Source organism: Phyllopteryx taeniolatus, chromosome 5, assembly GCF_024500385.1.
Source record: "Phyllopteryx taeniolatus isolate TA_2022b chromosome 5, UOR_Ptae_1.2, whole genome shotgun sequence".
Classification (NCBI taxonomy): Eukaryota; Metazoa; Chordata; class Actinopteri; order Syngnathiformes; family Syngnathidae; genus Phyllopteryx; species Phyllopteryx taeniolatus.
In genome coordinates this window covers 27,703,930-27,720,529 of record NC_084506.1, presented here as the reverse complement: position 1 = coordinate 27,720,529, position 16,600 = coordinate 27,703,930, and the positions used below count along the sequence as shown (strand labels likewise).

Here is a 16,600-nt window from a genome sequence, read left to right as displayed (position 1 = left end):
AGGTAACACAAAAACACATGCACACTGGCGTAAAGTGTCCACTTACCTAATGACTTGAACACATCTGGCCCGGCGTACTTTCCGTCAAAATAGACCGTGTTGTTTTGCGAGTCAAAGGCACGACACATTCTGACAAACACAACTTCCAAAGAGCCTGTGGAGACAGACGGCAACAACATGCTGAATCGCTGTTGTTCCTCCCCCTCATCCCCACTCTTAACAGTAAGACATCAGTCAGGAAGCAAAACACGTGGTTATGCTTTGTGCCGTTCTTTTAACAATATGAGCAACAGAAACACTTTGAAAAAAAGAAATACAGAAGCCAGCTGTCAGTAGGGTGGGGGGGGGGGGGGGGGGGGGGGGGGGGGGGCATCTCCACGTTGTATTATAACATAAGGCTAGTCATCCATAATGACAAACCAGATAACAATTGTGCTTCATTTAGTGGCGATAGCTCTTATTCATTCAACCTTTATTGAACAAGATAGTGGGGAATTATTCTATCCACCCTGTAATTTGTAGCTCTCCAAGGGAGGGGATAACAGGATCATGGAAATGCAACAGCAACCATTACTGCTACTGTGTGACTTATTCTATTATTAATACTGACAGAGGATGAGAAGTACCTGCCACACACTGTACATTCACCAGCCTCATGTTTTGGTACACATACAGTCTTTTAATGATATACTGTAAAATAAGAACTAAACAAAAAATTCTGCCTTTATAAAAATATAATTTTCTATCTCATGTGACAAAATAAGGTAACTAAAAATATTAGAAACAGCTCTCAGAATGATGCAGTGCAGTTACCACTACAAACACAAATACTGTATTACACGTGACTGTTAGCGGTATGGAAATGGCTGGATGGATGAATGTTTTTACATATTCTTTAATTAACATTTTTAATGTGATAGTGTCATAAGGTGACATAACTTGATAGTTAGCAGCATATTGCAAAAAACTACTTAATAGAGGTTGACCCAGGGAGACCCCTTGGAATTTTGATACCGAAACATGAAAAAGGTGAAATTTTATTGGATATTAACAATGCAAGCATATTTCAACAGTTCAATTTTTTTAATTTGTCAGTGAATAAAGGATGAAGCTTAATGAAACTGAAATGCACGAAGTGGCCATCATTGAAGGTGTAAAATTTTATGCTGACGGTGCTGGATTACCCTAAGTAGTTCAGGGACCTTTATGGTTACATTGTCTGTGGGACAAAATTGCCCCAAAATTAAAGTAATGAATTCTTTTTTTTAAAGGTTGTTGATATTTTAGTTGGTTCACCCACTGTACATTTACTGTACGGTGGTGCCTTGAATTACAAGTTTAATTTGTACCGTGACCACGCTTGTAGTTCAAAACACTTGTATCACAAATCATCCTTTCCCATCAAAAAGAATGGAAATGCTATTATTCCTCTCCAGTTCCACATTGCGCTCCTTCTGGTGTGTGTGCCTTGGCCACCAGGGGGCAATATAATACAGACATATATACACACACGAAGAAGAGTTTCACAACTGACTCCATAAGCTGCAGTAATATTTCTTATTATTATTATATTATCTTTTTTTTTTTTTAGGATAAAGAATACATGCCTGAGAGTATTGTTATTTTGTCTTTCTAAATGTGTTTCTGCACTGTTTGTGTTTAATTGCATCACAATATCGATGCTATTTGTTAGCCTGTTTATGGCATTTTGCATTGTGTGGTAGCATTAAGCGAGCTGACTTTCCTAAGGCAAAGTTATGTGGTTGTTTCAAATACACAAAGTGTAGTTCTGTTTGTTTTATTTTTCATTTGACAGTAAACCTCAAGTGGGAGTGAAATTAATAGCTTGAAGCCTCTTTTTTAAAGCATTGTTCACAAAAAAATTTAATAAATCAAGGTACTAGTGTATATCATGTGTTTTGTTTTTGGGGGCTGCATGCAGCGTATGACCTGAGCCCATGCAATAATGCAGCCTTGGGTGCTGATCCTAAATAGGATTGTTTGACCTAATGTTTTCATTACAGTTTGTTTATTGGTTATCAAGTGATGAGGAAAACCTTTTCAAGCTATGAAACAAAGAGGAACAACGCCAAAGTGATGCCTGTCAGAGAATATGTGCGGTTCAGAATTTCTTTGCATGAATGTTGGAGTTACAGTAGCAAAACCTTGAAAAGGCGGTGGTTGGTAAAAAGGGGAGCGGTGTTATCTGACATTGTAGACATTCATCTTGTGATGTGTCCGTGCACAGGAAAGTCGCAAGACACACTGCATGCACACATGAAGAAGAAGTCTTTATGCAGTCAGGTCAGCCCTTGTGACAATATCAGTATTATGCGTGTATGTGTGTGTGTGTGTGTGTACGTGTTGACAGACTGTCATACCTGCTTTGAGCAGCACTATCTGATCATTCTGACACAGCTCCATGAAGCCATCGATGCGCTTGGCGAACTCCACCACATACTGAATGGCCTCTGTTATTTTGATAGCACACAGCTGCCACATGACTTCCCGTGGCTGAGAACAGAACAACATGGAAACGGAGTGAGTTATCGCTTTAAAACAATGCATTTAATTCGCGCAGTGCTCGAGAGGAGGCTGTGTGGTCAAGCTACCTTGCTCTGGTAGCTCTCCACCTCCTCCTGCAGGAAGGCTTGCCAGGTCATCTGCTGAAGTTCTTCTCTCAGGTACTGACATGTCTCCATGTGTGATTTGGAGATATTTTGGGCCAAGTGCTCTGAAACACAGTCAAGATGTAAAAGTGAAGACATCGGTGATGAGATCTGCCACTGGAAAAGATTATTTATTTACAGAGTTTTCAGTAAGGAAGGGAGGAAGATATGCGGAGGCTTTTCTCTCGCACTTTTTTCTTACTGGGGAAAAAAGCTTGTTGACATTTCCTTTTACTGCCTCCAGGAAAGCTCATAGCTTTAGAGTGAGGCAAAGCCAATCTAGTTATGACACAAATGCATGGAGGAGGGGAGGGTGCACCGTGTTACTCACTCAAACAAAGGTCACATTTGCTCTGAGAGAAGTAGTGAGCATAAGAATTTAAATGGTTTTGGAAACACATCTGTTAAAAGGAGTTCCGAGGCACAGGGGAGCCTAAAAAAATGATTTCCCCAGACGCCTGCCCTGCTGGATCCTGATTGGCCCTAATTAATGGAAACTAATTACAAAAAGAGGCTCTTTTAATGAGTGTTGGAGATGAGTCTCCAACCTCCTGCTATTTTAAGCAACCTTTGCATCGTTTGCCCCACGGTTGAGTTGTACCCCTCCCTGCCCCCCTCCACCCTCCATTGTTCTGTCTCTCCTCTCGTCGACCCCCACCCACAGTCTCTGTGACGCGTCTCACCTAGTTCTGCCATGGACACGGTAGGGGAGGTTTCTCCGTTGGTGAAGGAGCAATAAGGGAAGAAGCCAGAGCCGGGGGCAAAGTCGCAGATGGGTTCGGGCTTGATGCCGTTGATGTCCAGGCCAGACTGGTCCGGGGAGGGCTGGATATCCAGGTAGAAGCTGCTGACGGCCGAGTCCGGTTTGGTGCCGTCGGGGGTGTGGCCGTCCATGTAGCCGCTGAGGTCGTCGTGGAGCTCCGTGAGGCCGTTGGCCGAGAGGCCGTAGCTGGGTGTGAGAGGCTCCGCCTCCCCGGGCTGCTGTTGGTGGTCGCGCTGCTGCTGCTGGAGCCGATGCTTCTGGACCTCAGCGTAGAGGCTGTCTCGCTGCTTCTTGGACATGCGGCCAAACTTCACCGCTGTAAGACAACATGAGGCATTGTTAGGTAAATCATCACAGATGACGAAATGTGTGTTGGGTGATTAAGACACGGGCAGAAATGCACTTATAACCTCAACGTTTGGGACACCTGGACAATCTAATGAACTACGGAGAGCTGTTTCTGTATGTTAGCGCATTGATAAACTGAGAGGGTGGAAATATTAGAAACACCTACCAGTATGATGCAAAGTAAAGTAAAATAATAACGATGACTATAATGAGTTGTATAGAACTGCAATGCACAATAGTGAGAGGTTTTTACATAACAATGGCCAAACATCACTGTAGGAGGCAGTGGAGTTTAACAGGACTTATTATTTATCCATCCATTTTCTATACTACACTGTAATGTCCTCATAAGGGTCGTGGGTGTGCTGAAGCATTGTCTTGCATTCTACTTAAATATATTTCTATAGCTTGAAGACCCTGTAAAGTGAATTCAGAGATTGATTTCTAAATACAATATACATATTTGAAGATAATCGCTGAAAGCGTGCAAAGACTGAGAACTATGTAGTTCTCAATTGTGGAACTACAGCATTAAAATGTTTTTCACCATTTCAGTTTTCCTGATTTTTTGGCCGTGGATAAAACGGTGCTTAGTGATGCAGTTGGGTCCCGGCACAAGTGGCCCGTCCTCCACTATATAAGAACACCTTCATTCACATCAGCAGTTATCTGGTGCAACAGCGATGTGCAGTTAGCTAGCTAGCTACGCCTACACCCTGAAAATGCACCTTCCCTTCAGATAGTCTGTGGTGTGGCCACTTTGGAGCACCCCATTGTTGGCTGTGAGTGCATGCACATTACGCAGAGAAAGACAAGAGAGCAAGGAGGGGAAAAAAAGGCTGACGTGAAAGCCAGTGTGTGGACCAGGGTTTCGGGCTGGCATGGTCGCTTTAGAGTGCCTCGTTGTCGGCCTTGAGTGGGTCCATCTCACGAACAAAGTGGAAGGAGGAGGTTTTTTTTTTTTTTTTTTTAAACGTCCAATGTGACAACCCATATGGGGACGGGGGCTTCGTGCTGGTGTGGGTAAGAGTGCCTTGTTGTCGTACCGTGGAAAAGCTCTACATTGACTCGGTCGGATATTTTCCAACCACCGGATGCTTTAAGGTGATATATTTTCACGGATCAAACATGTAGTTATGTGTGGGCATAAGAAAGATCTGAGATGAAGTTGCATCCTTTTTTTCCAGGTCGTAGAAGTGGAAATTTATTGACAGTTGACAGTTGAGCAGCATGTGATTTCAGCACATTCAGCGGACACAGCCATGGCGTTTGAGAGCGGAGAGAATGGCTTGATTATTTTTATGATTTTAAAGCCTCATTTTATATACTTTTATTATACGATTTTATTAATTATTCAAATCTGGTTTGTTTACAACATGTGGTGTGTCAAAATTCAGAAGATATATTGATTATCACGTTACAGGGATTTTATTAAGGTAACCCTAATATTAAAAACTCAGTATAATGTCATGTACACACACCATTCCCAATTATGACTACAGTAATAAACATATTATTAAAAATAATGTCATCATACAGATTTAATTGTAACTGAGCATTACTATCTTTAGAATTTTTGATACAGCTCTTTTATTGTGTCAGTAGATTGTTTAGGTATACCTAATGAAGTGTCATGTGAGTGTATGATTTGTAAAACTAGCCCCTGAAGCAGTAAGTAGTATTACAGACACTTCTAAACACAAATAGATTCATTTTTATATCTTGTTCAATAAACTCTGAATATTTTTTTTTATTCTAATGTGGCTTTCTCTCTTATCCAGTTAATATTCATGACACTGACGTGCGAGAAATGCCTCAGAGAACAAATCACATTATGTCACACTCTTGGCTGAACTCTTTCTCCTTTGAAGAAAAAATAAATCTTGTGTCTATGCTGCAGATAACATCACTTTTAAGACAGATGAGCACAGTGGTGCAAGAGACTTTTTTTTGGGTTGAAGCTCCAGGGTCTTGGAACTATGTCAGCTGGTCATTGTGTGTGTGCGCGTGTGTGTAAGTGTGTGTGTGTGGAAAGACAAGAGAGGAATGCAGGCAGATGGGCTTGTATGTGTTGAATGAAAGCAAGAGTCACCTTCATCTGTCCTGACTGTATGTGTGTATTTGTGTTTGTGTGTGTTTCAGCAAAGGAGCTCATAAGTGTTAATGCACTTAGTTTACGGCATTCATAAATATGTATTCATGTGCAAGTCTAGACTGTGTACACATTGGATGACAACATAAAATCCTGATAACATACTGCATGATAGTTTTGCTTTGGGCCAGTAAGACCCAGTCCAGTCTGAACCTATTTGCCAGCCTGACCTACTCTAACCACAAGGGTCTGACGCAGCACGTCTCGACTTGCACACCTTGGTCCAACCAAGTGAAGGACAAACCCAACCCCAGTCTGATGACCCAGTCTATACCAGGCCATTCGGAACATCCTTCTGCTGACCACTTTTACCAAATTTCCAATGTAAGGAACTCTACTAATAAAATGGTAGTGCAGGAAATTGAGAAAACCATGTGCCGTTGAATGCATCAGCTGGAACAAGACACGGCAACGAGGTTTCGTGTATTGCGATGTGGTGAGACCAAATCTTTTCAACCGAAGAGCGAACAGTAGTTGTTTATATCACTGCTATAATATCGACTCTGAATACTTGGAAACACGCCTGTCCAGGCACTCGAAATAAAAGCTCATAGCACCTGGTTTTGCCTACGGAAAAGTGACAATTGCAAGTAGAGCCGTTGCAAGGCGATTAAGTACCTACCATGCATTTGAAACGGGATCAAAAACCCTTCACCAATGGTAGGAAGTAATGAAGTACAAATACTGACTCTCTGACGACTTTTTACTTTTACTCCGCACATTTGAACACAGATATCTTTACTTTCGACCGGGTACTGTGTCAAAGTAGGCTGATTACATTTTTCAACCTCCATGGATGATGACGTGACGACGTAAAAAAAGATGTAGAGAGAGACGTAAAGTCAACTGTGGTTGAGATATTGTTTGATTGAGATCAAGTGGATTTATAAGTCAGAAAAAACAGGAGGAGGAACCTGAACTAGCGAGAATTAATGACAACGACGCAATAGATTTGGAGAAGCAAGATATTCCCCATTTATGGCCTTATTAAGCGTTGCCTTTGATGATGTTGGTTCCATGAATAATTTGTGCCATTAAAAAATTATAATACAATAATCTTAAATCACACATATAAGTAAGGTGTATTTTTTTCAGGGATTATTAACTCCAGTAAATAAGCATGTTTTGCTAGTCGGTTCACAACATTAGCATTGCGTCCGCACATCCTTTTCAAGCTTGACCCGTGAAGTACTCACCATCTCGTGACATGCCCACCGCCAGGCACTTCTGCAGCCGGCAGTGCTGGCAGCGGTTGCGGCTGGTGCGGTCGATCAGGCAGTTCTTCTGACGGGGGCAGGAGTAGGCCGCATTGCTCTGCTGACTCCTCCTGAAGAAGCCCTGCGCAGGAGAGGAGCATCATTGGCTCAACGCACTGCTGTTTGAGGACTGCAAGCATGGACTATTGCAAAATCAGTGATTAAAGGAATGTGATAGAATATACGATCATAATACGGGGTATAGTATAATTACATCTAGAATCTGTTCTGTAGGCAAGGGGAAATTTTTTTTATACAATCCTACATAAACACAACAAATTATGACTTTAAATTACAACTGGATTTTAGAAAAATGAACGCATATGAATGTATAACCTATTTTAAAGGGTTCTCAATAAAATACTAAAATACGTTGTCATTAGGTTCGTGGGGAAACTGGAGCCCACCCCAGTTGTGAGGGCGTATTTAGATATACTCATTATCTAAATACACTCATATCCATATACTTTACACTCATATTGACACCTCTGGAAAATTGAGTCTTCGATGAATCTAACTGGGTAAAATGCTGAATAAAAAATATCGCCATATTTTGCCCTACTTTTTTTCTTTATTTATTATCAATATGTTTTTAACAATTTTTACTTGTTTGTTTTATTTTTGTTTTATATTTTGTATTTTATGTTCTGGATTACAAATGGAAATTAGCTTTCTGATAAATCTGGTGCAAATATCATGTTTATTGATATTGATAAATGTATCTGCACATTGTTCATAAACCAAATAAAATAAAAAATAAAAAAAACAATGACGCATCAGCATATATTACTTTTCTTTTTTTAGCTTTATCATTATCTTTGACACTTTGGCCATTACAAATAAGAGGAATTAAAAAAAGGTTTAACAATTAAAATGTAATTTAGATTTGAGCTGCATGTTGGATGAGTGGTTGGCAAATCTGCCTCACTGTTTTGAAGTTTTTCTGGGTTTGAATCTTCGGTTCCAGCCTTCCTGTGTGGGGTTTATACATTCTCCCGATGCTTGCGTGGAATCTCTCCAGCCACTCATGCAGGTTAGGGTCATTCAAGACTTAATTATAGGTGTGAATGCGAGTGTGAATGTTTGTTTGTTGCAATTGGCTGGCGACCGGTACAGGGTGTCAGGTGGAATAGGCTTCAGCTCGCCTGCTACTCGAATGAAGACAAACTTAATAGAAAATGGATGGATGGCTGTATTTTTATCGTAGTTTTTCGAAATTCATCAGATGTCATCAATGTGTGAATTTACACCAAAAGTGATACTTGGAAGTATACCTACCTATCACCCAAAAGAGTAACTAAATAGTTGCACACAAAGGGATGAACCCACCCCAATAAGCTGCTTGGAGAAGGTAATAATGACACTGCTGGTATTTTTCCGGCTCTGAGACTGTAATTTCTGGCATCGGGAGAAGGGTGCCTGTCCAAGCACGAGGGTGGCATGTTTGGCCCGATGTGATAACACGGTATCTTCCTTCATTGGGATTATTATCTGGCATGTGCAGCGCATAAGCATCGCACGCCGACTGGATTCCTCATCCTTTGACTTAATGAATTGATTCCAGCACATCATTAACATGCCCCACTCTACTGCTCCATACACATATGTCTTAATTAGCCGCTCATTGGCTGTTTAATTACAAGAAAACAGCTGACAGCTGCCAAGTTGCTTTATAATGGAAGCCATTATAGGAACAGGCTATTACTGCCAGCGACACGCAGCACTCTGTAATAATGCTATGATTTATGGTCCAAACTTTTGTACTCATACATATCATTAAAGGTCTCTCTGCTTGGACTAATTAGCAATCATTAAAGAGATATTTCAGCAGTTTATTCTTGAGTGTTTTGCTCTTGCCAGTGCCTGTGTGAGGGAAAGGAGAAGCTGACATAAACCCCTCACATACACGATTACATGCGGACACACACATGCACACACACACGCAATTGAGCGCAAACAGCAAAGGTGCAGGCTGGTTGAGGAATGCTAATGATGTGCTCAGTGACAAGCGCATGGACAAGAATACACTCTCAGCACAAAAGTGGACCTCACTATTTGAATGGCTGGCGCATTTGAAACAGTACAAAAGATGACTTCAATGGAGGCAACACAATGTTGCAAACAGCCAACAATCCGCTCTAATTCAAAGCCCTCTCCTTTTTGATCATTTTAACTCAAGAAGAACTACTGCAACTGAAGCTCAAAAAGGTGTACGTGTCCCTGAAATGGGAAGGAAAAGTGAGACTTGAATGAATTGTGCGCTTTTGCTATGTCAGCTTTAGTGCTTGACCACACTGTTTTTACGCTTCATTGTTAGTCTCACAACTTCAGCAAGCAACTTTCTTTACTGCCTGCTTTTCAAACCATTTTAGTTACACTGAAACACATGTGGCGGCACGGTGTACGACTGGTTAGAGCGTCAGCCTCACAGTTCTGAGGCCCGGAGTTCAATCCCTGGCCCCGACTGTGTGGAGTTTGCATGATCTCCCCGTGCCTGCGTGGGTTTTCTCCGGGCACTCCGGTTTCCTCCCACATCCCAAAAACATGCATGAATTGGACACTCTAAATTGCCCATAGGTGTGAATGTGAGTGTGAAATGTTGTTTGTTTGTATGTGCCCTGCGATTGGCTGGCAACCAGTTCAGGGTGTACCCCGCCTCCTGCCCGATGATAGCTGGGATAGGCTCCAGCACGCCCGCGACCCTAGTGAGGAGAAGCGGCTCGGAAAATGGATGGATGGATGGATGGATGAAACACATGTTGACGCTGAGATGAACAGTAGCTTGACACTTACCTTACAGCCTTCACATGTTATCACGCCGTAATGGATGCCTGATGATTTGTCTCCACAGATCTTGCACGGAATTATTTCGATTTGAGCTGCACAGGAGAGAAAAGAAGAAAAGACAGAGCGAAAGAGTGAGAAAATAAATAAAATTTAAGTCATACATTTTGCTGTCACATGTCACTTTACAACACCCTCGCCATGGCTCCATGTTGGTACATAAAAGAGCCCTGTGCTGTTAAAAAAACATCTCATCCGCAGGCTTTTGAATGCTTGCTTGCACAGAGCTTTAGTGAATATTTACAGTTGTGTGTTTGAGTTTGTGTGTGTGTGTATGTGAGAGAGAGAGAGAGGGAGAGAGAGAGAGAGAGAGAGACAGAGTGCGAGTGAGGAAGCAATCGAAACTTTTTTGAAGGTCCAAAAACAAATTGTAAATATGGTGTCAATTAAAATCCTAAACACAACACTGATATACTGTATACACTGTAGTTAAACCCAAAATTAAGATACACTCAACAGCTCAGTCTAACGAGATGCAATAAAAGTGCTGTATTAAAAATTCTGCCTTTGCATTGAAAATAATGCTCGGTTTTGACTGTCAGAGAGGTATTGAACTGTGTTTATTATTTTTGTTTGCATTTTTCAGTGGCGTAGAAGTGCACTGTACGATGCTGAGAGCTACATCCAATATTTTGGATTTAGCGACGATGGAAGTTCCAAAGTCAGATTTCCCCATCAAAAAAAATAATGATGAATAATTCTTGTACAGGCAATTTTTAACGTAACACTGTAACATTCTTAAGTGTCACTCAAGTGTAAAAATGAAGTCAACGCATTACGAGTTACCAATACCTTGCTCAAGAGCACCATAACAGGGCTTTAACCAGCCACCAATCCTAATTCCACTACTTCAATGTGGGTACCCAAAACCGTTTGGGTGCCCCACAGGTGGATGCCCGGGGCCATGGAGCGATCGCCAGTTCTATCGCCGGGCACTCCTAACCATCACGGACAAAAGATCGATCTGTCCTTTGCCAGCTCTTTAGATCTCAGGAGAACAAGACACTGTGACTGAAGTCTTCCTTCCGACTGCTCTTACATTTATCAGAATCAGAATCAGAATCATCTTTATTTGCCAAGTATGTCCAAAACACACAAGGAATTTGTCTCCGGTAGTTGGAGCCGCTCTAGTACAACAGACAGTCAATTTACAGAACACTTTGGAGACATAAAGACATTGACAAAAAACAACAATTGTGCAAAAAGATGCAAAAAGATGCAGAGTCCTCAGTTCGAATGGCTAATGACGCAATAGTCCGGTGCAATGACCATTGTGCAAAGGGCACTGAGACTTCAAGGAGTGTATGCGGTTTAAAGTGACGAGTACTGCGATAACCTGGGACAATCACTGCAGCTACCGGTGCTACGATCCCGCCGTACAACGTCAAACTATCACCTCCTCGTCTCCCACCAGAGATCTCTATCCCCCAACATCTCCCCACATCTTAGCCCAGGCCAGACAAAATCCACTCTCTGATCTAAATCGAGGAAACATCACCTCGGGATATTTTCGCACGATGTAATGGCCTTTTCTGGAGAGCCAATCAAAATGTGAGGAAATGGTGCACCAATTAAGAGGGAATATGATGATTTTGTCTTAATAAGATGCAATAAAAAAATGATAATTAAGAAGCGGAGCTCCATCGGCGATGTCGGAGCGTTACATCAGCCTCTTCCTTCCAGCCATGCCTAACCCTCCATATGATAAACCCCCATGTCTACAACAAGCTCCCTATAGCCTTTGTACACCTTACCAAGCAATCTCTTGATGCCGATTTGATCACTTCACAAGTACTTTTGCTGCGGTTCAGTCCACAGATCCCTACCCATTTTAATCAGCCACCTAGGAGCCTGCAGTGTGTCATGTGGATAATGTCCTTGTCCCTGAGGCCCGCCCGGGAGAGACCCCTAACACAGAGCCTCTAATCCACTAACTAATAGCCACGCTCTATTCATTCACCAATCTGTCTGTTCTCCTTGCACTGCTGGAGTCAACAAGACCGGCCGTGTTTACATGGAATTAGCCTACATTTTAGCAAAATGAACAAAAGCAAGTGGTGGATGGTGCACAATTAACCCTCCTCCAGACAACACGTCCTGCCAGTTGTTATTCTCGCACACAATGGAGGGCGATGCACCTCTCCGACAGATTATTGTATAATCCAGGCAGGGGGGCGGGCTTTGAAACCCTATCTGAGAGGGTTAATTCATTATTAATCTTTTCCTCATAGTGAGCAGTTGCTCGTTATGGCAAATGGGCCTGTCGCCGTGTGAGTGGACTCCATTGTTTGTTTCTGTGTTCTCCCTGCATGAGCATTAGCACTGCAGTGTGTTTCGACTCCTTTAGCATTTTCAGCCTCATTACTTACATAATTTGTTCTGACATGCACTCACAACAACTGAAGCGTGCTGTAATTATGACTAGCTGTGGTTGTGGGCAGCTAAAGGGTGCAGTGGCAGGCCCATGCCAGTGGGTGGTAGTGCAGGGCCACGGCTACGCTTTCCTCTGCCTGCCTAAACCAGGCTTCCACCCACCCTATCCAGCCCACTGGCTTTTTTGGCTCTGAGCTCAAGCCTGTGATAGCTCCAGGCTTAGGCTGCTGCTAGCTAACCCCACCCCCATGCAACGAGATGCCTTCATTTCTCCACAAGAAGCAGAGCTGCCCTGACGCGGTGCCACATCAGGTGAAAGCGGTGGTAGTAGCGCCGGTGCCAGGCCAGGCGGGGTGCGCACACACAAAAGCAAACCTCACAAGCAAAAGCCCTATCTGCAGCAGGAAGGCCCTCAGTGCACACATCCTCGCCGGTTAACACCCTCTCACTCCAGCGCTGCATAAGCTGCTGCATGTGGAGAGCACTCAAGAGTAAAAAAGGTTTGTCTCTGGACCAGCTGAGGGAGGGTCTGTGCTTCCTTGTCTGTACATATACAGAAGTTATTTCCACACTGGGATAAGCTGCTTTCCAAAAGAGGTCCAGGGGAGGATAAAAAGAGAATATCATTTGAAATCAAACACAACATGAAGGCACACTCCAAATCAGTCCATGGAGAGAAAAAGTAATGTGATCCACCTAAATAAAGTGGTTGGACTACACTGGACGTGACCCCTGGATCTTAATTGGTCATCTCACATCTCTCATTTTGGACAATTCTGTGCTTCAGACTTTGTGGGAACAGTCCTCAGGGCATTGACTCAATCGCAACTGGAGTTTCCACCTATTAATGGACAGTGGCCTCTCTGCAAGACATCTTAACGACTGTCGTTTTGGATTCCAAAAGAATGATATCATTCAAGGTTTGGGCTGTGCCTTCAACTTGGAGCATAAACAGATGAGTTTCCACAGCAACACTCAGGCTAGTGCTGTCCTAACTAAGCTTTGTCGCAAAAACGGATGAAGACTGCTCAGATGAGAGGCAAAAGACAGGTTCTTCCACACCAAACTCATCCAGGTATGTCTTTATGTCTCTTGCTTAGCTCGTCTTCTCCATTTGCAACTAGTCATATAATGTACGTTACTACCTCCAACAGGTTTGAAGTGATACAGTATTTACCACAACACGTTTTATATTGAGAGCCACTATCATTTTACTAATGTCTTATCTGCATAGTTGCTTGTTTCATTTACTTCACTGCCAATGATCATTGGCATTATTATTTGGTCTTGGTGTTGGTCTGCACTGAATGCCTTTTTTAGTTCCGTAGGTCTAACTGCTAAGTTTGCTTATGCTTGTGATCATATTATATATTATCTTGGGATGTCCCAATACTGGTATCGGTGCTGATACTGTACATCTGTTAGGATACGGATGACAACACTTTTCAGGAGACTGCAAATCATGCTCTACAGCTTTCATTTAAGCGAAATGTATGGAAAGACTGCTAGGAAAACATGGCGTTGGGTGTTAAAATGTCAGTAAAGACCAGTTGTCACTCTAAAAAGTGTTATTTGACTGAAACCTATACCGAGATACATACATACATACAAGAAACGTTTGTGTTTTTGAACAGTATTTGATTAAATAAAACACATTTTCATTACAGTTGCAAGGCGTAATGGCATTATCAAGCATTGGTACTCAGTATCGGAGAGTATTCAAGTGTAGTATTTGCAATTGTACTCTGTCTGGAAAAAGTGGTATCGGTGCATCCCTATATTAAACCTCTGACTGTGTACGCTGTCCTGTTCAGCTACATTGAGTAGAATTCACACAGGGTCAGTCAGTCAATCACACACACAAAAAAGGCCAGTGCTCATAAGCACTCCTAGTCTGACAGTCAATATCTATTGACAGGAGCCGCTGTGTTAAGTGCCTTGCGGTGTGAGGCGGGCTGCTGCTGGCTCGCTTGAGCTTGTCCATCGCAGTGCCACTGATCCCATTCAATGCGCCACCCCGCCAGCCGGCCAGGCAGCCACTGCCCGCTCTGTTTACGAAATTAAAGCTCGGCGCAGTTTGACAGGCAGCCACGCTAAAGCCCATCACAGCAGTCCGCCCGTCGCTACTCACAGCGCTACGAGATGGCCTCTGCGAGCAGACCACTTCAAAGATACCTGGTGAGATCCCCAAATTATGTGTATGTGGCGAGCGGTTCAACTTCCTGTATGCGATGAAGGCGTCTTTAGACAGTAGGTCCGGCCTGTAGAGGAGACGTCTTTTGTTTTGCTGAGCAGTTCAAGGACACTGATTCACCACGCTCGCCGGTTCCTTGGAGGAGGATGATGCGACACTCAAGGCGCATGTACAAAAGGCCAGCGTGGCATCTGCATGTTCACCCAGTGACCTTCACTTTATTCTCTGGAGCCCAAAGATCTGCCCGCTGCTAAAAGTACACGCCATTATCAAAGGGCGGGGGAGTGACAGTTGATTGCTAACACCCACAACAATTTGCTAAACGCACACTCACAGCTTAGAGGGGGCCTGTCAAGTTCATTTTAGTAGCGACGTTGCATAGACAGACACTGTAGGACGGAATATTCCCTTCCAAGCCCTGCAGGCACATTAATGCTTCATTTACAGATGTACAGTCACATCATGAAAAATGCAAAGATGAGAAATATGTTGAAATGCTGGTGAAATTGTGAGGTAATTTCTATGCCAATTAATGCGCATACACTCAAAACTAAAATTAGCGAGTCTGATATAAAATATAAAAGATCCTTCAAAGTCACAACAAAATCTATTGCATGACACTGGTTGACTTCAAATATGTCCTCATTCCAAAAGAAATTTTCTAGTTAAAATTATAACTAACTAATTATAACTAATTATAGTTAAAATAATGAAGTCCAGGGCAGGACGGTGAGATAGTAGTTAGCACGTCTGCCTCACAGTTCTGAGGTTCAGTGTTCGAGTTTGCATGTTCTCCCAATGCTTGCGTGGGGTTTTCTCCAAGTAGTCAGGCTTCCTCCCACATTCCAAAAACATGCATGTTAGGTTCATTGAATTGTCCAAATTGTCCATAGGTGTTAATGTGACTGTGAATGGTTGTTTGTCTATATGTTCCCTGCGATTGGCTTGCAACCAGTCCAGGGCGTACCCCGCCTCTCGCCTAAAGTCAGATGGGATCGGCTCTAGCTCACTCGCAACCAGGATAAGCGGCGCAGAAAATGGATGGATTGATAATGAACTCAAACCATCACCACCTATATAAAACACAAAAGTTGCTGTGCCTGTGCCTCCCTTCAAAGATCACGATTGCCTTTGTTGATTAATGTCACAGGTATTCCTTTAACACTACAGTAATATACTTTGGTTAGATTTTGGTTGCAGTGAACTGTATTGCCTTGTAAAAAGATGTTTTCCCCTTGTTTTGGTTTAATTACAAAAGGGGGGAAATAAAGAATTTCCTCCGGCAGCTCTACATCATCTCATTAGATGACAAGGAAAATAACTGCTAAAAATCCCCTGATGAACACTGGTACTGGTGATGGTGAAGGATTAAGATGATCCCTTACGTTCCAGCCCCAGTGCTCAGGCCACTGTCATAATGCAGAGAGCTTAACCCATTCCCCGATTGGACCATTAAATCATTTTCCCGCCTGATGATCAAACAATAAAAGTCGAAGGGTTTCTACTGCATACTTTCGCTTTCCCTTTCACTCAGTGGCTCACTGTCAAAACACCTTTTTGAATGAAAGCATGTTTGAGAGACCCTTTGCCACAGACTTGGTGTGTGTGTGTGTGTGTGTGTGTGCGCGCGACATCTGCCAATGACAGCATGACGCAAGCCATCGGGCTCATGTCGGAGATTATGTAAGGAACTGGACAGGGCACGGCACTCTGAGCAGATTAACAATTCTTCTTTCATCACACAAAACGGTGTTAGTACATTTTATAATATTTTGCAACCACACCACAGACAAAAACAAAACAAAACTGAGAAGAATGGCACGGCTGCTCCCAGGACTATTACACAAAAGCTGATTGATAATCAAATAATAAAAAAACAGAGCATTTGGTCTACAGACAGACACCGGGGGGAACTAAATTAGCTGGCAGTGCACATGTAGGTGTAGCTGTTGCACCATCATTATATGCATTTATTTATTTTATGGCATGAATTTGGCATTT

General features: G+C 42.7%; 1 protein-coding gene across 1 annotated transcript in view; it reads right to left on the bottom strand.

The window, feature by feature from the left end:
- LOC133478394 (nuclear receptor ROR-alpha A) overlaps positions 1-16,600 on the bottom strand; it is a 62,708-nt gene that overhangs the window by 12,153 nt on the left and 33,955 nt on the right. Inside the window, exons 2-7 of the mRNA XM_061774424.1 lie at positions 9,982-10,067; positions 7,129-7,270; positions 3,353-3,748; positions 2,613-2,734; positions 2,382-2,514; positions 47-154 (exon numbers count right to left, since the gene is read on the bottom strand). Coding sequence (XP_061630408.1) covers positions 47-154; positions 2,382-2,514; positions 2,613-2,734; positions 3,353-3,748; positions 7,129-7,270; positions 9,982-10,067 — 987 coding nt within the window. The remainder of the gene's footprint in view (positions 1-46; positions 155-2,381; positions 2,515-2,612; positions 2,735-3,352; positions 3,749-7,128; positions 7,271-9,981; positions 10,068-16,600) is intronic.